We start from the raw sequence: 27974 nt of genomic DNA on the forward strand, positions 1-27974 counted from the left end.
CCCTATAGTTCCTGAGTCTCACTGTATTATTATAGCGCAGGTTCTATACACCTTTTAGTACGGATATACTAAATCAGTTTACCCACAGTCCACTGCTGTCCTCTGTCAAAAATCAAGGAAAGATCAAATAACAGCTATCAACAATCTTAAGTTGTTCTTGAAAAATGCAACCTTGAAGATCATATGAAGTGAATGTATTTAAAATAAAACTAACTGAAAGGAAACATGCAGCTTAGGAAAAAATAGAGCAGATATAAGCATTTCTAATGGCTTTGGGAAATAATATAACTAATATAAAATCATCAATGCAATTTAGAAGAGGAGTCATTCCCACATTTGAAGTGCTAATGAATACTAATCTTTACTACTAGTGCCAGTTTACTTTTTGATTGCATTATAAATATTTGATTTTAATCCACTAGAATTAACCAATACTAATTCCAGACATTGTAATTGCAAGCCAAGTGACTTGATTTATTTCAAACTTTTAAAATATTACCTTTCTTTTCAGCCAAAGAGCAGTATTTTTTCCAATACGACCTGGCAGAATAAACAGAAAGAAGTCCAAGATTAAATATTAGCCAGAAGTTTTCTAATCTACATGAAGTCATTGGCAGAGGGTATATATATATACATACATATATATATATATATATATATATATGTATGTATATATATATACTCACACACAGATATGATATAATTTACGTTATATCTGAGTTGCTTAAACATGATTAAATTTCACTTTTTTTCCCTAAGACTTTGTCAAGAAATAGAGGAAATATCAATGTTGAAAAGGAAATTGAGCTCAGAAAGAAGTGATGCCAACAGCTTTTTTCCTCTACTGCCTTAGAAGGACTCTTAGAGGCTGTATGCACTAGAAATATTGATTGAAATATTGACTATAGAGATACTCCTAAAAGGTGTTCCCTTGAAATTAAAATCCCCCTTTTTTTTTGTAGAAATGAGTTCATTATATGTTTTGTTGAATTCCAGACATATTAGACATTATTTGATACCTCATATTTTCAAAGTTTTTCTGTAGTACTAATATAAAATACAATAGGAGAGTTTTTAAATGAATTTTTTTCTCAACAATAATGCACTCAAGGTATTTTAATAGTTTAGTTTTAGGAAAAAGTGGTTAAATGTCAATAGATTACTTTACCTACAACCAAAAATGTACTGATAGACTATTCTGCTTGATGATGGATACTGATTATTTTCAGCAACTACAAGACACCATATCAATGTTAAGACACTCTTGACGTTTTCAGAAAATCTGCTTATGTATACTGAATGGATCATAACATGTTTGAGGGGGAAGCAAATCCCACTTCTGGTGTGGAAGCCATAATGATCAACTGTGGTTGTTCTTATTTCTTAGATCTAGTTGCCATTCCTGACTTTGAAAGTGGAGCCATGGAAAATTGGGGCCTTGTCACATATAGAGAGACGTCACTGCTCTTTGATCCCAAGACCTCTTCTACTTCTGACAAACTGTGGGTCACCAAAGTCATAGCTCATGAACTAGCACACCAGGTACCTGGCACACATGACATTCTCTTAGCATCAGTTCAAAAGAGCATTATGCAGAACACCACCAATATTCCTGAAACAATGTAAAATCATGTCATTTTACTTCTAGAGGGGACCTTAGGGATTATCAAGCCAAACATAATATGTCAAGTAGAAGAATATTCAATCTCTAGACAATGGGTCTCATACAGGAATTTTATCACAAGAGAAGTGGTCACTATATCCTCTAAAACCCTTCAAGGCAAAGCCTCCAAATGTCTTTTAGTAAAGAAAAGTGAAGACCATGCAGATACATAAAGCACAGAATTAGAAACCCTACAAATAGAGATTTCTATTAAAAATATTTCCCCTTATACCCTCTAATACGGCGGCATTCCAATCTAGGGCAAAATCAATCTCCTTTCAATTGGAATCTGTGATTATTCAGCCATAATGAAGTATTTTCAAGTCCATGCACTCATGGGCTGCTGACCCTGGACACACTACCTAACTCTCTAAACTTCAGTGTCCTGGTCTATAAAATTAAGTTCATAATAACTCCTGCTTCTTGTAACTGTTGTGAGGATTACCGATAAGTGTCTATGTCTGTCATGTAGTAGGTACTCAGTAAGTGTTAGTTATTAATGATGGTGACATTGACCACCACTGCTACCATTTCTTACAGAATAAGTTTTCCAAGGCCCATCTATCAACACTGTATTACATGCAAATATGAAACAGTAAAACTAGCTCTACAGATATCAGAGACTTTTTCCACTCTATTTCATTTCTGCAAATTCCCCATTATGCAGTGAATTATTAAAGGCACTGGAAACTCTTTTACCATGTAGGCAAATATCATTCTATTGTAGAAGCTGGTCAAAATCTTATTTTTAAATGTTTAACTTTATCCTTTATCATGACCATAATAATAATAAGGGGGGGGTTATTTGTTTTTGTTTGTTTGTTTTTTAAAGCAGCAAACTAAGAACCCAGTTACATAGGAGCCATGCTCAGCACTGTATTTTGAGAACATATGAACAGCTTCCTCTGGTTTAGCATCTCCCCTCTGGCCCATCTTAGGGGTTTTGATCATTAGTCTCTGGAAGCCCTAAGGCACTTAACTGAGTCTGGGTATTCCTAATTTTCTACCCAATGTTCATAGGGAAATAATCAGAGCGCTCTATTTTTGAGGCTCCATCCTCCCTAAGGCTTTCCTTTAATAGCTTCTCTTTTATGGGGATGCAGTGTTCCGGGCTGAAGCAGCTGGCCCCACTGGCCTTGACTATTTTGTTTCCCCATTAATCTCCATATGAGTATGTCACTCCTCTGCGTAAAATCCTGGCAAAGACTCTCAATGCCTGGGTGAGTCAAGGATCCATAGCGTGGCAAACAAGGCCCCAAGGATCCGGCTCGCCTCCACCTCTCCAGCCTCATCTCTGAACGACACCTTTAGCTTTAGCCATCCCAGACTACCTGCCATTACCTGAACAGGTGAGGTTGTATCATTCCTCTATGCTTTTGCTCCTGCTACCTGATCTGCTTAGAGCACACCCCACTTCCAATATTCCTGAGGACCACTTGCAAGACTAAGGAAATGAATCATTTCCCAGTTATTCTACACACTCTCCCAGCAAAACTGATTTTTTTCCTTCTGGAATCTCCTCTGTCCCTTGTACAGACATAGATCATAGTGCCAATAATGCTTTATTGCATGCATATGTCTACCCGTTGACCTCCACCATTTGTATTGAGGCAGTGGCTATCTTACATACATCTTTGTATTTCTAACATATGGTATAGAGCCAGGAACATAGTAGATTCTCAATAGATATTTATTGAATGAATGAATAAACTACTTTTACTGACCGGTGAAATGACCATAACCAGCTTGTACTTCTTGTGTTCATCACTTCTCAAACTGAGGAAACACCCGCTGTCCCTTCTCACAGAACCCCCTCAGAAGATTGGAGCCCACTTGCAATATGATAGGAGGGCTGTAAGAAAAGGTATAGAGCTTGAACTGTTTCTAGAAGCTACAGATCTAGTGATTTGTGTTCTGTAACTGTAACAAGGCTCTTCTGAATCTTAGAATCTTATTGTTTAAGCTTCCAGTCCTTCTGGAGACTGCAATCCTAAAATAGATAAACTGGACACACACTAATATGACAAAGGCCAAATAGATAAAATATAATAATACATAAAAATAATAATATTTAAAACGTGTTACAGATTAAATATAGGTCAAGGGTAAATTTCTATTTAGATTATCTTTTTGCATCCTTTTAATTTTATTTATATATATTTAAAATCTCAGACTTTTATTCACCTTAGTGGCCAAGTTAATCCCTAGAAGTAAATTGGGGCAGAAGACAACAAGTAAATTTGGTCATCACTGATATTGTGTAACAATCTGAAAGTCCTAAATGAATTCTTATCCTTTTAAGTACCTGCTACTTAATATAAAAAGGTTACTTCACCCAAAATATTTTGGCTTATATTTCTCCTTAGACCATCACCATAAGTCAATGACAAGGTGAGATTATACTTATTGTGCAAAATGTACCCTACGAAATGTTTCATTTTCTTCCTTAATATTAAATCTAATATCTAGGAAATATAGCAAGGATATAATGGAAGTTGGGGAGTTGACTATGAACACAAAATAAAGAAAAGTGAAGGAAGCAAAAATATGGAGAGAGGCGAAGGCAGGGAAATCAGTAGAAGGAGGCTGTGCGGAGAGAAAAGGGTAGCAAAGATAGAGAAGAGGCCTCAGCTACTGAAAGAAAGAAGTTACCGCCCATTATATTTTTTGCTATAGTTAATAATTTTTTATATTTGTTTACCTTTTAATAGCATTGAGTTTTTTCCTCCTAGTGGTTTGGCAACCTGGTTACAATGGAATGGTGGAATGATATTTGGCTCAATGAGGGTTTTGCAACATACATGGAACTTATCTCTATTAACGTCACATATCCAGAGCTACAATTTGTAAGTCCCAATTTTGTATGTCATGCTGTATGCCCTAAGGAATCATTAATTTACTACTAAAATTTTTAGAGAATGCCAAAGAGAACGTAGCATTGAGTCTTTGAATCTATGGTGTTTTGTTTTGTACAAACAGGTTGTATTCGTTTGCTAGGGCTGCCATGACAAAATTCCACAGACTGGGTGGCTTAAACAGCAGAAATTTATTTTCTCACGGTTCTTGAGGCTAGAACTCTGAGATCAAGGTGTTGGCAGGTTTGGTTTCTTCTGAAGCCTCTCTCCTTGGCTTACAGATGACCGCCTTCTCACTGTGTCCTCCCTCACATGGTCTTTTCTCTGTGCTCACGCATCTCTGATGTCTGAGTTTTTAAATTTCCTCTTCTTACACCAGTCAGTGGATTAGGGCCCACCCTAATGGCCTCATTTTAATTCAGTCCCCTCTTTTTTAAGGCACTATCTCCAAATACAATCTGTGGGCTAGGGCTTCAGCATATGAATGGGGTGGGAGGCACATAACACAGATGATAGAACTGGATAAGACACTGGAGGTTTTAGAGAACAGTCAACATAAATCCCTCACCCTAAAGTTTGTGGATAGAGAGTGAAAATAGCACAAATATACAGCTGTGTATGTGGGGTGAGAGGAAAGTATCATTGTCCATATACAATGATATAGGATAAGACAGTGCCCATGGCTATAGATCCTGTGCAGAGTTCTTGGCATGTAACCTGAATTGAGCATGACTGGGGACACACTCCTCCAGAATTTCCAAAGGGTTAGTTAATTTCCCCAAAATGTGTGAAAAGATTTCTTCAAACATGTCTTTTTTAATAGGCACAAGAGGGTCTGAACAGCACATATCAAGGTAGTTAGTAATGGATAATTAGCTCTTTGAGGTAGACATTTGGTCCAGTACAATTACAGACAGACATGGATTCAAAGTCAGTGTCTTCTTATTTGCTATGTGCTGAATCTATGGTTTAATCACAAAGCTTCATACATTCTCACTTGTGAAATGTGTATAATGCATCTCCTTTGCAGGGTGTTGAAAGGGTTGCAGATGATGGATGTAAGATCCTGGCACACAACACGTGTTCACTAAACGGGAACCTTAGTTTTATTTGTGTATCGAAGGGCTTGGCTCATGGTAAACATTCAGGCAGTATCTGAGGGAATGTAGAATTTATACCTTTACAAAATAGAGAACTGGTGAAAGGGGACTATATAAGGGGAAAGAAACATCTTGTAAGAAATATTGAATACCTACTTCTGAGAATAATTTATCAAACCTGTAGTGTTTCCTATTGCTTTGAGAACGTCAAATGGAAATTTAAAAAAATTTTCTCTCCTGTTCAGGATGACGATTTTCTGAACATGTGCTTTGAAGTAATTAAAAGAGATTCATTAAATTCATCCCATCCTATCTCCAATCAAGCAGAAACCTCTACTCAAATAAAGGAAATGTTTGATGCTGTTTCCTATGAAAAGGTAGTAAATGCTGTGGACTAGTGGAAGCTCTGCTTTTGGGAGAAATATGATGAGGCCAGTACATCAACAGTTTAAGTTGTTGGTGCCAGGTTATTGCTCCCTGTTTCACTTTTTACTTTATTTGCTGTTCATTTATCAGACGTTACACATGTTCCATAAAATGTAAGCTTCCTTTAAAAACACATACTACCTTTTCCTTTATCTTCTTTTTCTTTGCTTTTGTTTGTATTTTAGGGAGCTTGTATTTTGAATATGCTCAAGGATTTTCTGAGTGAGGAGAAATTCAAGAAAGGAATTATTCACTACTTAAAGAAGTTCAGCTATAGAAATGCTAAGAATGATGATTTGTGGAGCAGTTTGTCAAATGTAAGTCCTCTGTTAAGTTATAGTAGACTGCTGTTAAGCCTAAAAAGTGCAAGCTAATTATGAAGGTTTATAAATAGTTACATTGTCAGGCAACAAATGTTTATTTCACTTGCCACACTGCCAAAGGTAAGCAGGCAGCACCTCTTTTTTTTTCCTCTGACACCTTACTAAACCAAGATGCCACACTAGTTTAGCCCCAAGGGTTCAATATTTGATGTCCTTATCTTTGGTTTCCCTTTTATGGTTGACCCTACACTTTTGTCTTTTTTTCCAAATCTTTCATGACTTTGTAATTCCTTCATGTAACACCTGATCTGCTCTTCCCAAATTTAAGGTTGAACTCTACTTGCTCAAATGTATTTCCCAGCCTGTATTGTCTGTTGAGTGAGACACACCTCCTCCCTCATAGGAAGAAATCCTGTTCAATCCCTGTCAGGCCTCTGTTTCTAGTGCTCTTGCTACCTGAAGTGCTCTCTCTTCTTTCCAACAATTCAGGTGCTGTCCATCTTTTGAGATCTAGCTGAGATTTCACCTCCTCCTTACAGACAGCTCCAGCCCTCATTGATTCGCCTTTCTGCTGAATGCCTAGAAGCACACTTATGATTCTGTTCCATCTGGTGACATTCTCTTTTATTGGTTACCATTGGTTCAATAATAACAATGATAATAATAAACAAAATTTGCTTAAGAGAAAGAATCATGTCAGGCCCTTAGCATTCTATTGATCCTATAATCAGTTAATGATTGATTAAAGAACATATGGTCTCTTTGTCACTGGGATTCATGTAGTATAGTAGGTAAGACAGAGAAAACATGCAGTCAACTCAGATGAGTCTAATAATTATTAAAATATTCTTAGTTTTTCAAATGCAAGGACAATACTTTGTTATAGAAGTAATGAACTGGCAGAGCTTGTGCCTGCAGGTAGAAGAACCCTAAGTCATTGTACACAGAAGAGGTCCTCTCTCCTTTATAAGCACGTATGTCCCAGGGACAGTAATAATAGTGTTCAATATTTGTATAGCACTTCACAGTTTAAAAAGAAACTTCATGTGCATTATCTCATTTGATTTTTCTGTGCCCTTATTAAGTCTGGACCCTCAAGCCTTAACTTATGTGTGAGTTTGTGGTCAAAGAGACAAATGCAAGTAATTTAAAATTTTTTCAAAGTAGCTCAAACCTTTTACCCCCATTTCTTGAGAACTCTAAAAGGGATCAAATACAAGATCCTTTGTAATACTTATAAAGATGCTCCTTGGGCTTCCCTGGTGGTGCAGTGGTTGGGAGTCCACCTGCTGGTGCAGGAGACGTGGGTTCGTGCCCCGGTCCGGGAAGATCCCACGTACCGCAGAGCGGCTGGACCCGTGAGCCATGGCCACTGAGCCTGCGCATCCGGAGCCTGTGCTCCGCAACAGGAGAGGCCACAACAGTGAAAGGCCCGCCTACTGCAAAAAAAAAAAAAAAGATGCTCCTTACCCATTTTCATCACCTCTTGCAGCTGATCCAGATGCTCTGTCTCCACAATTCTCCCTCAGGTTGTCAACAACAAGCCTTACATTGCTTTTCTCTCCCCTCTCCTCCCTCTCCTTTGCTATGATGTGTACTTGTGTATGTGTCTCTGTGTGTAGATATCAACCAAGCCTTTTTTCAGCAAGGAAGAATCTGTCTTTGGTGGGGGTAGTGGGTGTAAAGGGGATTAAAGGAGATATTTGGGCTATAATTACAGGATTCTTTTAGGTTAACAGTGAGCAGTCTTATGTTAATTTTTGTCACTTCATGCTTATAACCATCTCAAGAAGGTAAGGTAGGCATTCTTACCCCATTTTTACAGATGGGAAAACTAATGCTAAGGAAGAGATTTGCTCAAGACCATATACCAAGTGAATGATGGAGTCATTACTTAAAATCTGTCTTCTGACTCTAAGTCCAGTATTTATTCTTTCAATTACATCACAACTTCTTCCTAGTTATCAAGGAAGTCTCCCATCCAAACTTCCCCTAAAGTTCCTAAATTTTAGTTGACCCCCTTCTGATGCCAAATGAAACTGTGGGGGACTTACCTGGTGGCTCAGTGGTTAAGAATCTGCCTGCCAGTGCAGGGGACACGGGTTACAGCCCTGGTCTGGGAAGATCCCACATGCCACGGAGCAACTAAACTCGTGCACCACAACTACTGAGCCTGTGCTCTACAGACCACGAGCCACAGCTACGGAAGCCCAGAGTAGCCCCCGATCGTTGCAACTAGAGAAACCTGTGCACAACAAAAAAAGACCCAACACAGCCAAAAAAAAAAAAAAAAAAGAAACTGTGGTAGGAAAATGATAAATTCCTGAGAATACCTAACTCAGCATCGTGTCACATAACATCATTTATACATATAAAACAAAAAGAGTAAATTTTATGTATTCTTTAATTAATTGCTATGCTTATTACCATGTTTAGAGGAATTAAATTTTCATATATCTATGCTAATAAATGTCTGCATTCATGTCTAATATGCATATTCAGCGAACTATCAGTGCCCAAAATGGCAGTGCTCTTTTACTCTTGTTTTATAGGATTGTTTAGAAATTGATTCTACATCTGGTGGATTTTGTTATTCCAATTCCAAGAGAACAAGCAACACAGTAAGTAGAAAGAGACTTGTAGAGTAGAAGAGATTTGGCTCATCACCTGGCCCAAAGTGAGTGTGTAAAGTTGCCCAACTGTCCCTTTAAATAACTGGAGAGAAATAGAGACTCCACAGTTTTCCTTGAAACAAAGCTGCCTGAAGAAGGAATGCTCAGGTCATTTAGGGGGGTGACGCTGTTACTACTATATTTTTGTTGTTATAATTCAGCTTTCCCACAACCATGCTGCTAGCTAAAAATATCTCAGCTCAAAATTCTTCTGAGTGGTTACTGCTGCACTGGCATCCTCTAGGCTCTGAAAAATGCCAAACCAAATCTGTTAAGTTTGGAAATAGAGTGAATGGCTTTCTTGAGGCCCTGTCTTTTTGTTTACTTCTGGGAAGTTATTGGAGTATTTTAGGAGAGAGTAAAGAAAGTCATCATGGAAAAAAGAAAAGGCAAACTTTTTTAAAAGCATTATGGTAATCCCATCAATTATAGTTTCTAAAGGGAGATTCAGCATCACTCAGTGATCAGCAATACATACTAGAAGCTAAAAAGCTAGAGGTTTTGTTCTCCATTCCGTATACCTCTATTGATATAATATTGTTCTATTGGAATTTTTAAAAAGCTTCCCTAAAGAGAGACATTTCTTCTTAAGCCATTTCTCTGGATTCTGTCGTTAATAAAATGGAGAGTAGTTTTTTGGTTTTTGGTTTTTGGTTTTTGGTTTTATGTGGTTTTTTTTGTTTTGTTTTTGTTTTTTTCTGTTTTGAAAGGGAGCAGGAGGGGAGGCTTCAGTCTCAAGCCCTTCCTCTTGACCTTTCCTGCCCTGTGTTAACCCTCAAGCTCCCACACACATCCCTGCTTCAGGTAATTTGCAGAACAACCCTGGGTGGGGTGGGGAGGGGCAGCCCCCTGGTCTAGTTTCCACATCGCTCCCCTGGGAGATTGCAGCCAGAGTCCCCTCTTCCTGTCCAACCCATGTTTCCAGTGTCCAAGGAGGTCGAAGTTTCTCATCTCTCTCTGGCTTCTCTCCTCTGTCTTGAGTAACCAAAGTCACTTGTCATTTCAGCTCGCCTTTCTGCGGGAAAATGTGGAGGTGACACAGATGATGGCTACATGGACTCTGCAGAAAGGAATCCCCCTCGTGGTGGTTAACCGAGAAGGGCGTTCACTCAGACTGCAGCAGGAGCGCTTCCTGAACGGGGTGTTCAAAGAGGATCCTGAGTGGGGGGCCCTGCAGGAAAGGTGACTGCTTTCCTTCTGTCAGTCTAGTTTACCTCATCTCAGTTTGTTTGTGATCGCATTAGCTTTCTTTCAGCTTCTCTGGCAATTTTATGGGGTGCTATTTCTACACAGGACTCTAAGGCCTAAACTAGCCTTGATATCAGCCCAGACTGCGTTGTTGAGGGGCACATTCTTAGTAATCCTGGGGCCACCTTTAGAACCTCAGTTCTGATGCAGAAGGTCGTCGGTAATATTTCTAATATCATATACCCCGACTGTATACTAGACTTCTGGGCCCTAATAAGTTGTGTGACTGGCCCATACCTAGGAAATGTTATGACAGCTATACACCTTATCAGAAAAGACATTCCCTATTTGATAAATTAGATGCTAAGACCTTCCACTCTCTTTTGTTTTTCAGATGCTCTTGGTAATAATAAAAGCAAATCCCATTACCCACACTGTCATCTGTCCTGAGAAAACTTGTTAAAGGCTTTACTAAAATCAAGATAATCAACACTGTCCACCTTCCTCTGATCTATTAGCCCTATCAATAAGATGAATGAGGTTAAATTGAAATGAAATTAATCCAAGTGAATCCATGCTGGTTCTTTTGATTATTATTTTTTTCCCAAGGATCTAGCTGTCTAATAACAGTTCTAGAATTTTTCTGAGAATCAAAAGCAAATTCAAAGCCTTTAACACATAGAATATACTGTTTTCCCTTTTGTTTCATAAGATGTCTATTTCCATCCAACAACAACTCTTATGCCATTTATCTTCCATTTCTGTGTATGTCCTTCTGAAGTCTAAACTTCAGAGAGCTTAAACAACTTGAAGCTTGGCAACACAGGCTGGAAAATTTAATGTTTGATTTACTATTGGGAAAGCAGGACTCATAATTCTGTAACTTATCAAAATGTCACCAGAGAGAGTTCAATAGTGTGGTTGGCCCAGAATAACAAATATCTACTGCAATGATCTGTATTTTTCCACTACCTGAAACAATATTTAGATTACTATTATAAAATTATTATCCTCTGATCCATGCTTATCCAAACTCATGAAATGCTACTCTTCCTCTCTTTACTCCCAGATATGTTTATCTGGAAAAATCTCTTTCTAGAGTCAAGATCCATCCAGGAATCTCGATCCATTAAGTCTTGGTGATATCTATGTGTCTATTTTTACCAATTTGTATAAATATTTCAGTTGCTTTGTTAATTATCTGTACTCTCTGGATTAGCAGGTAGATTATCCCTTCTGGCCCTTTATTAGATCGAGTCTGTGTCTGCTGTTTCTTTCACTATTTTATATTTTCCTGAAAACTGCTGGGCACATCCTCAGTTACTATTCTTTCTGTTTTATACCTATTGGTATTTTCAAGCATGTGATTTTACAGGATTACTATAGCTAATATGGCTTGCTGTGATAGGTGAAATGAGTTCTAGAAGATGCTAGAAAGTTAGTCAGAAAAAAATAGCCAATTTCAGTTATTTACCATAGTAGGGCCATTGAAAAGTAACTGAGGCCTTTTCCTCCAATCCATTCTGCTTCTCTGCTCTCTGGACTTGACTGATGTGCAGATCCTGACACACTGCTGCAGGCACTTAGCAATTGGGGGGTTGAATGTGGGTAGCTTTGTTGAAAAAAAGGATAAGTGGAAAATCATACTGGAGTAAGATCATTACCTTGGAGGACTTTTCCTACAGCTTTGGTTCAGTTATTTGAATTAATATCAGGCTATCATAATTTTTGGAAATATGAAAGGAAGATTGATTTTTTTTCTCTTACTTAGAAGAAAACAATCAGCAGAACTTGTTGTGGTATGATATTTGGACAGCAAATGGCGCAGGTAATTGTGACAGAGTTTAACTAGGTATACGTTGCTGCTCCTTCATAATCATTATGGAAGAACTTTTGCACACCCAAGGATCTGCTAGTCTTAGCCTATAAAATTTATGATGGTGTGAAGGATGAGTGATTAGGTGTCTTTTACAGCCTATCTGAGTCTGATGATGTGAAAATTGAAATGGCCATTAATTTAGTCTGTAACAGTCTTTACTTTCTAACATAGGTACCTTTGGCATATCCCAGTGACCTATTCCACAAGTTCCTCTAATGCAATTCACAGACACATTCTGAAATCAAAGACAGGTAACGACTAACTAGCCAATAGCTGTTTTCATTCTGAAATTAAACATGTTCTGAGATATTTGGAGGAAAGATACTATAAGTCAATCTGATAATGAATGATATATGTTTGAAGAAGTTCTCATTTATCCATATATGTGTTACTAAAAGAACCCTTTAGCTAGAAAGTCTGAATTTTTTATTCAGTGAAAAGTTCTCTTGTGCTTCTAGCACTTAGAGATAGGTTTATATTTATATTAAGAAATGATGGCATCCTATCTTATATCTTTTAATACATACTAGTTCAGTGGATAAAGGCATACACTCTGGAATTGATTGGCTCTGGATTCAAATCCTCATTCTGTCACATATTAGATGTATGCCCTTAAGAAAATTTTTTAACTTCTTCTGAGTTTCAGTTTTCTCATCTTATTTTGAATGGGGATTAAGTCTCACAGAGCTTTTGAGAGAAGATGGTAATGTTATTTTACCACCTATTATAATGTCTGTCATATTAAAAATAATACAATTTAAATTTCCCCTTTAAACACATCACTGACATTTTAGAATGTTCCCATCATAATGTCATGTTCAACCTACAGTCCTTATTTTGCCCAAAATAAGGACTGGACAAATGGATCACCTATTTACATATACATATTTCAATGAGCAGTAACTAAACCTTGAGACAAGGCCACCAATAAATCAAGCCACTTCCAGTCATGCTCATCATCTGGCTCACTGGCCCCTTGCATGCCTCTTAAACCTGCTTTTGAGAAGAAATTCATCAGTCCTTTTCCTAGGAATTAGTTTATTTATTAATTTAATAAGGTCATCATCCCCAAAATAAGCCATCCAGTAGACTATGAAAATAAGGATCATTGTGAGTCTTCCAAAACTTTGTCTTCTCCTTGATTTATTAGTAATAGTATGGAGACTAACACTTTTGGAGATGTTCCTGGTGTGCACGTCGATAAGGAAATACCTATACCAATTTTCTCCTCCTAGATACTCTGGATTTACCTGAGAAGACCAGTTGGGTAAAATTCAATGTGGACTCAAATGGCTACTACATTGTCCACTATGAGGGGCATGGATGGTACCAACTCATTACACTGCTGAATCAGAACCACACACTTCTCAGACCTAAGGACAGAATAAGTCTGATTCATGATGCATTTCAGCTAGTAAGGTAATGCAAAACTTCATCTGATTTCATAGGAAATAACTGCTTTATCACCAGATACATTAGATTTCAAATCAAACGTTCAGTGTTAATCATTTACATGATATGGATATGAATGGAGGTCAAATACAGGCCATTAGGCCACAGCCTACCCACTGATAAAGTATTTTGACCCACCCAGCGTTTAAAAATTTAATCCAACATTTTAAAATATGGAGAAGTTTATGTAGAAATCCTGACTTCTGGAATCTCTTAAATAATGAGAAAATTTGGCAACTGTGGGCCTTCATTCCCACAGGGCAACCATAGAGGAGGGTAGAGTGGGCAGATCTTCCTTTGGGCCAGGCCTACATTCTCCTATGTACCAAAGTCCTAAATGGTACACATGAGGGGCTTGCTTCACTCACTTATGGTGGACCCTCTAGGCATTTAAGCTTTTGACCTCAGATTTTAAATTTGTTTATGCTGGTAGCTTGCTGTTTCACCAAATACCAATGTAATCTGTTGGACAAAAGGTATAAATATGGTTATAACCTTTATAATTTTAAATTCTAGTGCACAATCCATTCATTACTTTGCTCACATTGGGGAAGTCAATATGAAATCGGTAGAAAAATGAAGGAGGAATTGGCTGCTTATGTTTATTCCTCTTTTTACTTTCCTGGAAAGACGAAGTGTTTTCTTTCCTTTTTCCCATTTATCATCAACAGAATAATATGTAGAATAAATCACAAGGTCACCAATGGAAAAAAAATTGGGGATCAGGTGGCGTATTTTGCATTATGTAAACTTTTCCTATTCTGAGAATTATTGTAATGTACTCACTTTATTCAGTGTGACATATTATTTCCTTCCCGATGCTTATTTAGGACAAATTAAGTAAACGTAACCAGCAAGATATCTCTCAGACACAGCTTCTCTGTACAATAGAATTCCCTAGTTAGAAAAGTGAGAGGATTGAGAGCTTAATCCTCAGTCCCATAGGTCTCAGGAGCATCATGGTAGCATAGCTATCCTACTTCTGAGTGGATGCTTGATAGACTAGCTGAGAAGTGGATTATCATTAGTTGAGGGAGGTTTGTCTGCTTAAAGGAGAAACTCTGAGCAGATTGCAAAAAGGGTAGATTACAAATTTAAGACCAGGCAGAAGGAAGAATATTGACAACTCAGCAAATGAAAGCCAATCTTTCAAGTAGCTGCAAAGTCTTTTTTGCTGTTTTTTAGCCTATAAATTTATGTGTAGTGTAAATTTAGCATAAGGAACCCTATAGTTACTGATGCATCAGTGGAAAAGCTATCATTTCTTTACTAGGTAGACTGGTTAATGAAGTTCCGAGTACAAATTTTGGTTTAAAACAAATCAACTAAGTATTACCTCTTCACTTATTGTTTTTAGTCTTTAAAACTTTTTTTCTAGTCTTTAAAACTTTTCTAGTTTTTAAATTTTCTAGTCTTTAAAACTTTTCTAGTCTTTAAAACTCCAATAATAATAATGTCTATCATGTAGAGTTGTTTTGAGGATTGCTTAAGATAATATAGATAAAGCATTAAGTACAGTAATAAATGCTCAATAAATGGTAGCTGTTAGCATTATTAGTATTATCTAATATAAATTGTTTAAAAGATCATGCGTTGAATGGGATGGTGAAGTGATAACATAGAAAAATGCATTTAAAATAATGTGAAATTGGAAAAAAAGCAGAATGTAAGCTTAGGTATTATTATGTTTGCAGTTACATGAGAAAAAAAATAAGCTAAAGGTGAGAGAAACAAAAACAGAAAGAAATATTCCAAAGTGCTATTAGTAAATATGTAAGGTAATGAAATTATGAGTTTTTCCCCTTAATTTCCAATTGTTTTGTAGTTTGTTTATATTACTTTTATAATAAAAGTAATTATATAGAAAACAATTTAAACGTCTCATAATAGGCCTAAATATTTTTACTTGCTACTCTGCTTTGGCGATATATATCTCTTCCTTCCCTGCTTTGTGAAATATCTGTTTAAGAGTTAAAGGATGTAATCTTTGATCACATTTAGTTTAGAGACAGAATTTGACCCAGGAATGCATATTCATTTCAATTGGGTTTTCATACTTATTATTAAATATAATTTAAGACTTGAATCTCCTCTGAGTTGGGTGGAATTAAAATGACAACCATAATCTCTTTACCGGTAAACTATTTATTTCTTTAAGTCCAACATCATAAAAAGAAGCACCAAATTGTTTCCTCAGGAATACAGTTTATTTCACAAAGGTACCATTTAGCTGAAACTTTATATAAATAAGTAGATAGACTTTTTCCTGTTGGGCTGAAGTGTATGCTTATATGTGGGTTTAGTTTTTAAGCTAAACAGACACTCAGATAACGTTTTGTACGTTGATTGAAGCAGAGGGCAGGTAATGAGGGGCTGGAATTTTATTAAATAATAACTTTATAAAAAGAAAAGGAGTCCCTCTTAAATGAACTTTAAGATTAAAGTGTTTTAAAGTAGGTAAATATAAGAGTTAATAATGGCATTTGTCTAAGTAAAAAATAAATTAGACTGGGCTAAAAAGAAAAACAAGATTAATATAAAGTGAGTTTTATGTGTTAAACATTCTTTTTAAAATTTTAACCATAGAATATAATACCTAGTTTCTTCCTGTTACTGATCCTCTTAGTATACTTTATAGCATCTGAAAGGAAGTAATGTCATGCTGAATAAAGCGAGTACATTACAGAAATTCTTAGAATAGGAAAAGCTTACAATGCATAATACTCCACCTGATCCTTAATATTTTTTCTGTTGGAGACCTTGTGACCTGATTTATTCTACATATTATTCTGTTGGTGATAATGGGAAAAAGGAAAGAAAACACTTTGTCTTTTCAGGAAAGTCTAAAGAAGAATAAATATAAGCAGCCAGTTCTTCCTGAATTTCTCTACCAGTTTCATACTGATTTCCCCAATGTGAACGAAGTAATGAATGGATTGTGCACTAGATTCAAAATTTTAAAGGTTGTGACTATATTTGTACTTATCTACTACACCATGTATTATGACACACATGTGGGCAGGAATAGTGACATTTTGTGGATTTGTTTTTTTAAAAATATAGCAGACCATAAAATCATAGAGCATATGGTCCAGCCCTCTGTCTTCAGATAAAATGTTTGGAAAATTTACTGTTAAGTCTGTTTTAAAGCAGTATGTCATTGTGGCTGAGAAGAGTATAGTCACAACAAAAGTTGCTTGCTTTTAATGTCACTTCTTTCTAGTTTCAGTTCCCTCATTTCAGATAAGAATTTAAAATTTAAAAAAACCCATAGGAGATAGGGCATTATATTAATGAAAAATTCAAAACATATCTTTGTTCTGGAATCTGTTTCCATATAAAACTATTATGCTTAATCTGGGAGTTGGATGCTGGCAAGAATGGTTTATAGATGCTTCAGGGACTCATGTCTTCTCAGAAACACATGTGGAAATCACTTTACAAAAGTGACAGTATAATGGTTTATTTCCTCTACAGAAGAGATCCTAATGTTTTGATATTCAGAATAATAGTTTTGTTGTTTGTTCTTCTCATTAAAGGAAAATGTAGAGAAGGCATATCACTTTGGAATCTAAATCGATTCTTTAAAAAAATGAAAATCCTTGTTTGGACCCACTCAGAATAAGTGCTGCTTCTCTGTTAGACTCTAGGAGGGACATCAAAGGAACAAAAGACATGGCACCTGTCCTCAAAGTTCCAAATATGCTCAGAGGAACAATTCAGACCCACAAATTAGGCAATTAGAGAATGACAAATATATGAAAATTTGATATTATTTGGTACTAAACATTAATATTAGCTAATATTTATTTCATTTTCATTTACAAAGCTTTTATTTATGTTAGACATTAGTCTAAGCACTTTACCTATATTAACTCATTTAATCCTTACAACAGAGGACTAAAGTAGATACTCTTATTATCCCCATTGTATTGGGGAGGCAGCTGAAGCCCAGAGAGGTTAATTTGCCCAAGTCATTGGCAGAACTAGGATTTAAACCAAATGGTCTGAATATAATGAACTGCTTCTGTTATTGCTGTCTATATCATATTTGTCTTAATATTTAAAATATTAAGAACTGTAAGATATGCACAAACCACTGACATTTGTTTTATACCTCAGCGCAGGAAGGTTGACTCTAGACAAAGCCCTTGACCTGACTCGCTATCTCCAACATGAAACAAGCATCCCTGCACTTCTCAAAGGGCTGGAATACCTAGAATTGTTTTACCACATCATGGAAAGAAGGAATGTTTCAGATGTCACTGAAAATCTCAAGGTTTGTGTTTCTTTCAGAAAATTCATTAAGTAAAATACACAGTGCCTGGAGGATCAGTGAGACTTGTTCTGTTTTGTGTGAGCTCTTGAAGAATCTGAGGAAACTGGCTGATAGCACAGTCAACACTTAAGCACCTAATAGTTAGATGTTCCTCGTTCCTTGTCATCACCATCCTAAGAGTTAGGTGCCAGGATCGTAAGCAAAACATCCCTCCTAAAGTGATTTTATCTTATATCACTTGGTATTCCCCCCTTAGATAGGAAATAAAATTGTACTTCTTTTTTTTTTTAACATCTTTATTGGAGTATAATTGCTTTACAATGGTGCGTTAGTTTCTGCTTTATAACAAAGTGAATCAGCTATACATATACATATATCCCCATATCTCTTCCCTCTTGCGTCTCCCTCCCTCCCACCCTCCCTATCCCACCCCTCTAGGTGGCCACAAAGCACCAAGCTTAAATTGTACTTCTAATGGAGAAACTAACTCTGGTAGGTGGAGGCCAGAAAAAGAGAAGCAAAATATAGAGATAAGTAGTTCTATGCTTTGGGAAAGGTTCATGCAGACAGTTTAGAGTTGAACCCTTTGGATGGGTGAGTGAGAGCTGGGTTAAGAACTAAACTTAGCCTTTCTATAAACCAGCCTATGCTTTCTGCAGCATTACCTTCTCCAGTATTTTAAGCCAGTGATTGACAAGCAAAGCTGGCGCGACGAGGGCTCAGTCTGGGACAGAAGGCTTCGTTCGGCTCTCTTGAAGCTGGCCTGTTACCTGAACCATGCTCCTTGCATCCAGAAGGCAACTGAACTCTTCTCTCAGTGGATGGAATCCAGTGGAAAATTAAAGTAGATCTGGACTTCTGTCCTATTCTCTGTTCCTTTCACTTTGATGTAAAAGTCTTTGATCATGCAAGACATTAGATCTAAAACCTTTTAGTGAGGATAGAAAAAAAAAAAAAAAACATGCTGGGAATTACATACCCTTGTTTCATGCTCCCACATAGCAAGTTCTGGATAGATTTTGTGGGAAGTGAGGTTAAATCCCTGTAGTGGAGAGCTAATAAACATTAGCATGGTACCAGAAAGATGGCCAGAGGGTGGAGGCCGGCAGGGCAGCTGCCCAATCTCCAAGAGTAATGCCTTTTAAAGGTAAAAAGCAATGTGAAATGTTCATGCAATCCAAATACCAGTGATAAGTTGATGAAACTAAAAAAAAGGGGGGGGGTGCATGCCTTTTTAAAATGTGTTTACTTCTTCTTTAACCAGTTAACCAATACCATACCACAGCCTTAGCCCCAAGTTTCAACTTTGATAGGAAACTGATGATTTGGGCCATCTAAAGGATGTGTATGGTGGCGAAATTGATTCCAATGGTGGTTGTAATCAAGTAGATGCCTGGTGATCAAAAGGATTATGTTGCAGTTTAGTTTAGCAGCTGCAACCCATAGGTACTGAAAGACTCCACGATCTTTTCAATGTAAGCCTTGATTTCTGTCCAACGCATGATTTTATATTGTTGCTATTAAAACTCTGACTCTCCAGTTGGATGTTTTGAGAAATCAAATCTGTATATGAATTAAGGAAAATTCCTTTTTAAAATAGAAAAAATAATTCACAACTTTAGTACCATGTAAAGCAATGGTATCAATTTTCCCTCTGCCAAATTGTTATGAAATGCTATTATAATTTATTTCCACATAACTAAATCTCAGTGAGCTTTTTGAAATCTTTTCTTGAATTCTTCTTTAAAAAAAAAGTAATTTGTTTTCTTCTTTTTGGACTTTTTCACTCTTTGGGATTTAGGCTTAAAATCAGTTTCAGAACAAACATTTCTTTTAGCTATATTTTTCTCTTCTTTTTGTTCATGTTTAAATGAACGGTATGAGTGAGGCTAAAATATAAACATCTGTTGCCCTATAACACAACAGAATATTATTCTTTCTTTATGCTAGTTATAAGAGGGATGATCTTACCTGCAGTAACTCAAGTCCAGTAGATACAATGGTTCAACTTGTTGAATAGGATGCTATGCCTATGAAAAAATCCTGGGTAAATCTCATTTAAGCTTGTAATCAAGAACACATAATCATATATTGTAGGTTTCTTTTTTCTAAACTTCAGGAGCACTAGTATTAATCCTAAAGGGGAATTTCCTTTTATTGATTAATTGATTACTTTATTCATGAATTCAAAATATAATGCTTTGCCTGTTGCCTATGTGCCAGGCACTGCATTTGGTGCTAAGAATAAACTAGTGAACAAAACAACTATGTGTTCTACCTTCAAGGAACTTACAATTTATTTGTTACCAATTTTTATAAATTTGTACAGTAAAACACACTAAAACAAAATAACGTGGAATGTAATTTAATTACTTCTTATTTTATGATTCAAAGTCTTTTGGGATATTTAAAGACATATAGCACAGTGGAAATAGCACAAGATTAGAACCATAGGTCTAAATCCCATCTCCAAAAAGGCTAGTATGTCACCTTGGTGCAAGTTACTTAACCTTTCCAAGCTTTATTTCCACTTTTAAAAAATTAGCATAATTTTTCTATCTCACTGGGTAGCTTTGACAGTTAAATAAGTTGTATAGAGACTAGTACAATCTTATGGTCCCTGAATGATAAATACAAATTTCCTGTCCCATCCTTACTTCTCTGTGTTTTGGTTATTCGAAGCCATCAATATGAATATCATTTATTATTGATCTAATGATATTTGGGATTAAAAAATCATAATCAAATTAAAATCAAAACTAGTTAGTATCCTATAGGACAATAAAACCCCAAAACCATGGTGTCTTCTTTAGGTGGACAGAAACTAATAATATTACATCTTATCAGTTTTACAGAATTATAAAATGACTGAACTCTATAAACAGCTGTGCTAAAATATAATCCTCTACACCTAGAGAGTCAGATAACCCTGAGGCTAGAAAATACTCCTAATGTGACATTAAAGCAGCAAGTAATAATCTTATAAAAAAAATCATATAGCACCAATATATGCTATTTAATGATAGAATTCTATATAAACGAGTGCATTTATATTTCAGAAATCACCTTTTTTATTTATTCATTCCATCAACTTTCTGTTTTCATCTCCAAGTAGTTTACATTTTTATGATTGTTATCCTTGTTAACATTTTATCATCAGGAGGAAAAAAACCACAAATAATTTGCAAAATAGAATTACATAAAATATTTTTATAATAATTTGCCAGAAAAAAAGGTTTAATATGCTAGGTACTGGAAATAACTCGGGGTGATTCTGTTATAGCAATTTAAAATCATAATAAGAAAAAAAGAATTTTTTCTTTCATAAAAGTTTTTTTTTCACTTTTGGGCTTAATATTACAGTATCCCAACAGATGTTTTAAAGATTGTGTACTCCGTGGGTGCTCAAACAACAGCAGGATGGAATTACCTTTTAGAGCAATATGAACTGTCATTGTCAGGCGCTGAAAAAAACAAAATTCTGTATGCATTGTCAACCAGCAAACATCAGGAAAAGTTAATGAAGTAAGTGAATTTAACTAAACTGTTAAAAGTAAACTTACACATATTCAGGGAAGATACTAAAATTTCAGCCACCAATTTCAAAGGTATATAATAATAACTGAATCAGAATTTGAACGGCTTTGACTTTACTTCCAAAAATATATATTGACAAAATGCAAAACAGATATTCCTTAGTTATTAACATGTGATTGATATTAAACAAATAGCTATGTTTTACTTTCAGAACCTTGGAGGAAAATTATTGTACAAAATACAAGATGCTAATCATCTTGTATTTTAAGATGCTAATATAAGATGTATATAAGATACTAATCAAAGTTCTTTGAAATAATAAGTGAATAAAATTATTTCTAGAAAAAAGTAAAAGTTTAATTGGAATAGTAAAAATGTTAGCCAGTAGAGACTTTATTACTGTTTTCGGTACATCACACTTTTGTCATGCCTCTTTCTCTCTGATTCTTCTAATATATTGATAGCCTGAGTTAATTTCCATTATAAAACACAAACCATGAAAAATTAAGTGATTTTTATTTCTTCAGGTTAATTGAACTAGGAATGGAAGGAAAGGTTATCAAGACACAGGACTTGGCAGCTCTTCTTCATGCAATTGCCAGAAATCCAAAGGGGCAGCAATTAGCCTGGAATTATGTAAAAGAAAATTGGATCCATCTCCTTAAAAAGTTGGTATTTGTTTACATCCAGTGTGTGTTCTTCCACCCAGATAGCTCAGTTGCCTAAAACCATGTATAACCAATGATCCCAATGACACCATTTTCACTCAAATAGTTTGATGAAGTCTGTCAATTTTAAAACTCACTAGCCCAAATTGCCCTGTCCAGGTATAAGTGAGAGGAATGAAATAAAGGGAATGGGAAACAAATTTCTCTTACTCAGCACAGGCAATGAAGAATTGCTGGGAACAAGTAAGAGCTGAGTTAAATCCAGTCATCAGCCCCATCCCCCCATTCCCTTCTGGCTCTCTCCCCAACCCTGAAGAATACATTGAAGCCATATATAGTATATCAAACACTGGGGGAAAAAAACTTCAGGAATTTTGAAGAGAACTAATCCCTATTTCCAGTTCCCCTGGGGAGGTGACACAGTAGAGAGCTTGGAGTAGCTAAAAGAAATTCAATCAGAAATGTTTTGGGAGCTCCCCTCCAAAACTGTATAGGTTATGAGTCTTTTCTGAGGTTTCAACTTTGGGGAAAACTAGAGCTCACTCAGTATGCTCCTGAACCTATAATAGTCCCAGAAAAACCAACAATGATTAGATTCCATTGGAATGTACAGGATGGCACTGCTTTCTCTCACAACAAACCTCCTGCTAAGTGCTCAGCCATTCCTCATCCAAATCCAAAAGGTCACTTTTAACTATATGGAAAATACCCTGAATGAAAGAGCTGTGCAATTTGCTCTGTTTATCTTTGTATCAGTTAGCATCTCTGATGTCAGTCATCCTCAGTTCCTCTTCCCTCTCATTTCTTAGCCATAAAGGACTCAGAGTCCTCATCGATAGCTTTTTGTCAGTAAAAAGCACATTTCTACCCCACTCCCGGACCTTCAAGGGGTTGACATCCATATCAGACTGAATAGTTTAAAAACTGCTTTTTAAAAATGTCTTTCCTTAAAGACCTTACTGGAATCATTGGTTTGGTTGTTTGCATGACTGTCTGTCCCCTCCTGAAATGGTCAGACTTTTCTGCAATGCTGTAGATTTATTTCGTAACTGGAAATTATCCTCCTGCCCAACTATGGTGCACAGTCCAGACTTGGGCCCATTTCTGAGATGTATCTATGCTCTGCTTTACAGCATGAATCCCTTTGACCTGTGGTACAAATTCTCTATATAAGACACTGAGGTGAAGGATGCCATCTGTGGCTTCGAATGAGAGTTCAACAAACAATGCCCCAATAAACATAATGTATAAACACAGTGGTGTCCAAAATGAGATGGGGAAGTATGTAGGACAATGCCTTACAGTGCAAGAAGAAAATAATACTACATGTATTATTTGTTATCTTATGCTCTTAAATTTTCTTTTTTACTTTTAACATAGTACCTGCATATAATTCATAAATAAAAATGTGTATATTGGGAAATTCTTGGTCAAAAAATATTTATTGATGGGTGTATAATCAAAAATGTATAGAGAATGCTGCTTTAAATTTAAACATAAACATTGGTCATATTTTCTAAAAAAAGCTTTATTTACATTTTAATCTTATGGTCAAATTTGATAAATTTCATAGCTTTCAGATTTTACTGGATGAATATGAGTTATTCTTGTGGTAATTAATAGTATCCATTGCAAGGCACAAATTTATCATATAGTTATTAATGTTATATATTTTAAATATATAGCATGTTATAAACATAAGGTCATTATTTCTATTACTTAAATCTATGAGGTTCCTTTTATTTTCAGATTTGAGTTGGGCTCATTTCCCATAAGAATGATCATCTCTGGCACAACATCTCACTTTTCTTCCAAGGATGAGTTGCAAGAGGTTTGTGACTCTCTATTGCTAACAATTTAAAAATAAATGTTCAAGCTGTAAAATTGAAAGTAAACTTAGATGCAATCTGGTTTGAAGTTGTTATTTTATTAAAAGAAAATAAGCTCTTTGTCCAATGTCACATAGCAAGTAAATGGAAGGGATAGGACTAATGTTCATAACATTCAAAATGGAAATTATACTTGAGGGATGGGTCCTTTTGTATTATTTCATTCATATTGTGTCATCACTTGAGTGATTATATTGAAGTTTGGAAGAGTGCATAAAGGTCTTTTTAACAAAGTTACTCTTTTTGGTAATTCTACTTTTTTTTAGAAAAGCATTCTAGTGTTTTACATCTTCTTTCCACAATAAATCTTAAATTTATTTACTTTACAAGCAAATTCAGAATTCTAATACTTAAATCTCAGATCACTGCTTACTCTATGACTTGGCTCAATCTCTTAACTTCTTTACCCACAGTGTGCTCACTTGTAAGATTTGTCATTCCTGTCTTATTTTATCTATTGTTTGAAGGTAAAGTGAAATAATAATTATGCCCAAAAAAGAGAAGAAGAAAATAACCTTTCAGAGATTGGCAAAGAAATGCTTGCACCTATGTTTGTGTTATAAGCTGTTTTGAAACCCTTTGGAAGAGAAAGTGTTTTATGAACCACATCAGTTATCCTTTTCTTGCTTATTTTTCAGGTGAAACTGTTCTTTGAATCTCTTAAGGCCCAAGGATCACATCTGGAAATTTTTCAAATTGTTCTGGAAACCATATCCAAAAATATTAAGTGGCTGGAGAAGAATCTTCCCACCCTGAGGAACTGGCTACTGATTAGTATTTAAATGGTCAATAGAAACAGCACATCAGATGCAGGCTGGGGGCAAAGCTCAAGTCAAAGTCCCAGATAGTTTAACCAGTAAGAAGCCTGAAGAAATCAGCGAGCACAGCTACCTGTGCTGAGCTATCATCTCTAGCTGACAGACGTATGATGCTGCGGCGAGGGAAGGCCAGTTCAGTAGCCTATTTTAAAGTAAACTTCGTGCGTAATGGAGATATGTAGAGATGTATTGATAAATATAACTGTAGTAGTTTAGCTGCAACACAGACGGTCTACAATGCCTGACATTATGCAACTACGACTTTGCTTCTTTGATGTTTTTTTAAACCTTGCATAGAATCCTGGAATTAGCCCAACCAGGTTACCTCCAAGGAAACACAGCCAATCTGCAAAAAAATCTTTCTTTTGCATCCTTCCATCTTCTTACTCTCCAGCTCCCTCAACTCAGCCTGAGTAGTTTAATTTTTACCATTCATGTAAAATCTGAGTCAAATTATGAAGCATACAGATGAAGAAAACAGAGACTTTATCACCAAATCTCAGATTATTAGAAATTAGATATCAGGGTTTATCAAGGAAGCCAGTAAGGCCTCTTGGCTGGAGCCTCACATTCATGAAGAGCCTCAAAAGTAGACTTTTGAGATCATCTCTAAATGAAGTTAAATCTGTAGTCACAGAGGTACAGGAGAGAAAGATGACACCACTTGAATCCATGTACTATTGCATTTTTAATAAATTTTCTGAAAGTTGCAGAGTTAGATCACACTATGGTGTATATTTTGGGTTAAATTATGGTTTAATGTAACTATTTAAATGTATAATTATATTTTCTAACCCAGTTTTGGCATTTCCTCATATTTTAAGGGAAACTCTTGATCTCTAAAATTCTTTTCTAGATGCTTCCCTTAATTGTTTGACTAAGGTATTAGGAATAAATAAAGAAAACACCACTCTAAATACAGGCAGTAAATTTAATAAAGTAATGATATACATATAAACTATAAATAAGTTCTAGAAAGATTTGAATCAATACACAGATGATTGGTTTATCTGAGTTATAGAAGCAGGCTGGGATTATCTGGGTGGGAGTGGGGTGGCAGGGTGTTTTCCAACCCCTTTTAAAGTGATATCATGAAGGTCTATAGCCCTTTCTCTGTTGCCATAGTCAGAGACCAGATACAGTTTGGATGGACCATGGGCATGACCCAATACATGTTTTCTTAAGTTTGTTTTAAAATCATTTCTTGGAGTCTTTGAAGCACCTTTGACTCTAGATTTGACTTGTTCATGGACCTACCAAGGTTTGTTTAACACCTAAGTGATATCACTCTAGAATTATATGTACTGTAGCATAAGGAAACTGAAAGAGTAAAGAATACTATTTTTCCACCAAGATAGTATGTAAATTATGCAATAATATGTATGAGTTTCCGTAGAATTGTGCCATCAACATTTCCATGAATAAGAAAAGTACTTTCCCTTGTGTAGTAATTTATCTACCATAAATTTCCAAGTTTTTAATTCTCTTCATTTTAGTTCTCTATTTAAATACATTTTTAATCTCTCAGATTCTTAAGAATTGAGTACAGAAAGTGGAAATTTTATTATTTGATGAGAATGAACATGAGAAGTACTGTGCCAATAACGTTTTAACGAATAAAGAGTTTTTTTTAAAAGAAATGTATTGTACTTATTAGAGTGGTATTTCAAAACCTTTATGGTGGATGCCAGACCCCCACAACAAACTAGGGTTTGGCTGAAGTTAGTTTTACTTTCTTTTACCTTGAATGAATAAACAAGTTGTAAAAATGTTATATACAATATCATGAATAATGATAGCGTGAGTAGATACAACTTCTCCATGCTTCCCTGCCTGATTCCCCACAGAGGCACGGGGAAAATTTTGTGGTTTCCAGAGCTCACTCAGAATAAGAAATCTTCCAGATCAGGGGAGCCCAGAGCAATGACTTATTCCCTTTTTAGGGTTTGTGTCAGGAAGACTAGGCCCTTCAGCCCTCAAGAGTCCAACTAACTACCGTGACAGGAATTTCTTGTCCTACTTCATGTTCATACTTCTGCATTTCATTCTTTACTATGTCACTGGGTCTATTTGAGGTTCCAGAGAAGCAAGCCTGGCCAGGAGCTACTAGGAGAGATCCTAATTTTCTGAGGGAAGTTCCTAGGGTTTTTCTTGGAAATTTTTTTGGGGGAGGAGGGGTTTATTCCATTCCAAACTGGAAGGAAGGCCTCTAAATAGTCACAGGATCTAGTTTTCTATTAAACATTAATGTCTACCAAACGCAAGGTTGTTTATAATGGCCACATTTTTACTCTGCAACAAATACCTCTTTCCCTAAATTCATTATGACCTTATTTCCATTCAACTATGTCATTATTTTTCATTCAACACGTAATTATATTTACAGACATTAAATCAACAATTTATTATATTGTCTGCTTCCTAAAACCTTAATCTCATCAAAGTCATGTTTCCAAATCATAAGGTAGAAAGGGTGAAAAGGATTATGAAAGAAGTGGGTTTTCTGGGTTGAAGCGTATGTGTATTTTACATAATCTAATATTTTAATAGCTGGTGCCAGATTATTTTTCTGAAAAGGGGTGTTAATTCACTTTCTTCTTACCCCTATATTCTTACTTGTCAGTATCAAATATTAATCTCTTATATCTAGTAATCCTTTTTCATAGTAAGGTACAGTTTCTCCTGATACTTACAAAACTATGTCACTGCTTTCTTTTGATTCGGTATTTGCTTGATACATCTTTTTGTACCCTGTTACTTTGAATTTTTCTGTATCCTTTAGTTTCATATGAGTCGTTTATAAACAGACTATACCTGAATTTTGTTTTCTAGTATGTTCCCCACCTCAGGCAGGCCCAGGCTTTGTCCTCTGTCCCCTCCACTCTCAAAGGCTTAAAAACTGAAGCTTCAGATGCCCTCAAGGAGAACATTGACTTCAGCCCTTCTGCTAACCCCTCAGGTTTCCTGCTTTCACTTAGTTTTTTATCCATGACTATTCCTTACTAACTTTTCAGGTCACGAATGCATTAAAATAATTAAAAAATATATTTCATTCTACATTTTTAGTTATTTTTAGCAAGAAGGTTAGTCAGGGTACCTACTCTAGCATATTCCCAGAAACCATAATAATTTATTTTCTAATATGCAAATGCCGAACACTTTTACATAGAGGCTTCTTAGGATGGAAACTGGTTGGTGGTATTGACTGTGTAGTATTGATTTCTC

General features: G+C 35.8%; 1 protein-coding gene across 2 annotated transcripts in view; it reads left to right on the plus strand.

Moving 5' to 3' along the window:
* Positions 1-26381, plus strand: part of ERAP2 (endoplasmic reticulum aminopeptidase 2) — a 39302-nt gene extending 12921 nt beyond the window's left edge. The window contains exons 6-19 of one of the 2 annotated variants that reach the window (XM_059062895.2): positions 1388-1542; positions 4396-4509; positions 5864-5995; positions 6230-6361; positions 8920-8988; positions 10046-10221; positions 12278-12357; positions 13342-13525; positions 17681-17837; positions 18497-18681; positions 21201-21362; positions 21902-22042; positions 23792-23873; positions 24570-26381. In XM_059062895.2, the coding sequence (XP_058918878.1) occupies positions 1388-1542; positions 4396-4509; positions 5864-5995; positions 6230-6361; positions 8920-8988; positions 10046-10221; positions 12278-12357; positions 13342-13525; positions 17681-17837; positions 18497-18681; positions 21201-21362; positions 21902-22042; positions 23792-23873; positions 24570-24713 (1913 nt within the window). In that variant the 3' untranslated portion in view covers positions 24714-26381. The remainder of the gene's footprint in view (positions 1-1387; positions 1543-4395; positions 4510-5863; positions 5996-6229; positions 6362-8919; positions 8989-10045; positions 10222-12277; positions 12358-13341; positions 13526-17680; positions 17838-18496; positions 18682-21200; positions 21363-21901; positions 22043-23791; positions 23874-24569) is intronic. The other variant, XM_067033357.1, reaches the window with a different exon arrangement.
* The last annotated feature ends 1593 nt before the right edge of the window (positions 26382-27974 follow it).

Source organism: Kogia breviceps, chromosome 4 (genome assembly GCF_026419965.1).
Source record: "Kogia breviceps isolate mKogBre1 chromosome 4, mKogBre1 haplotype 1, whole genome shotgun sequence".
Taxonomy (NCBI): domain Eukaryota; kingdom Metazoa; phylum Chordata; class Mammalia; order Artiodactyla; family Physeteridae; genus Kogia; species Kogia breviceps.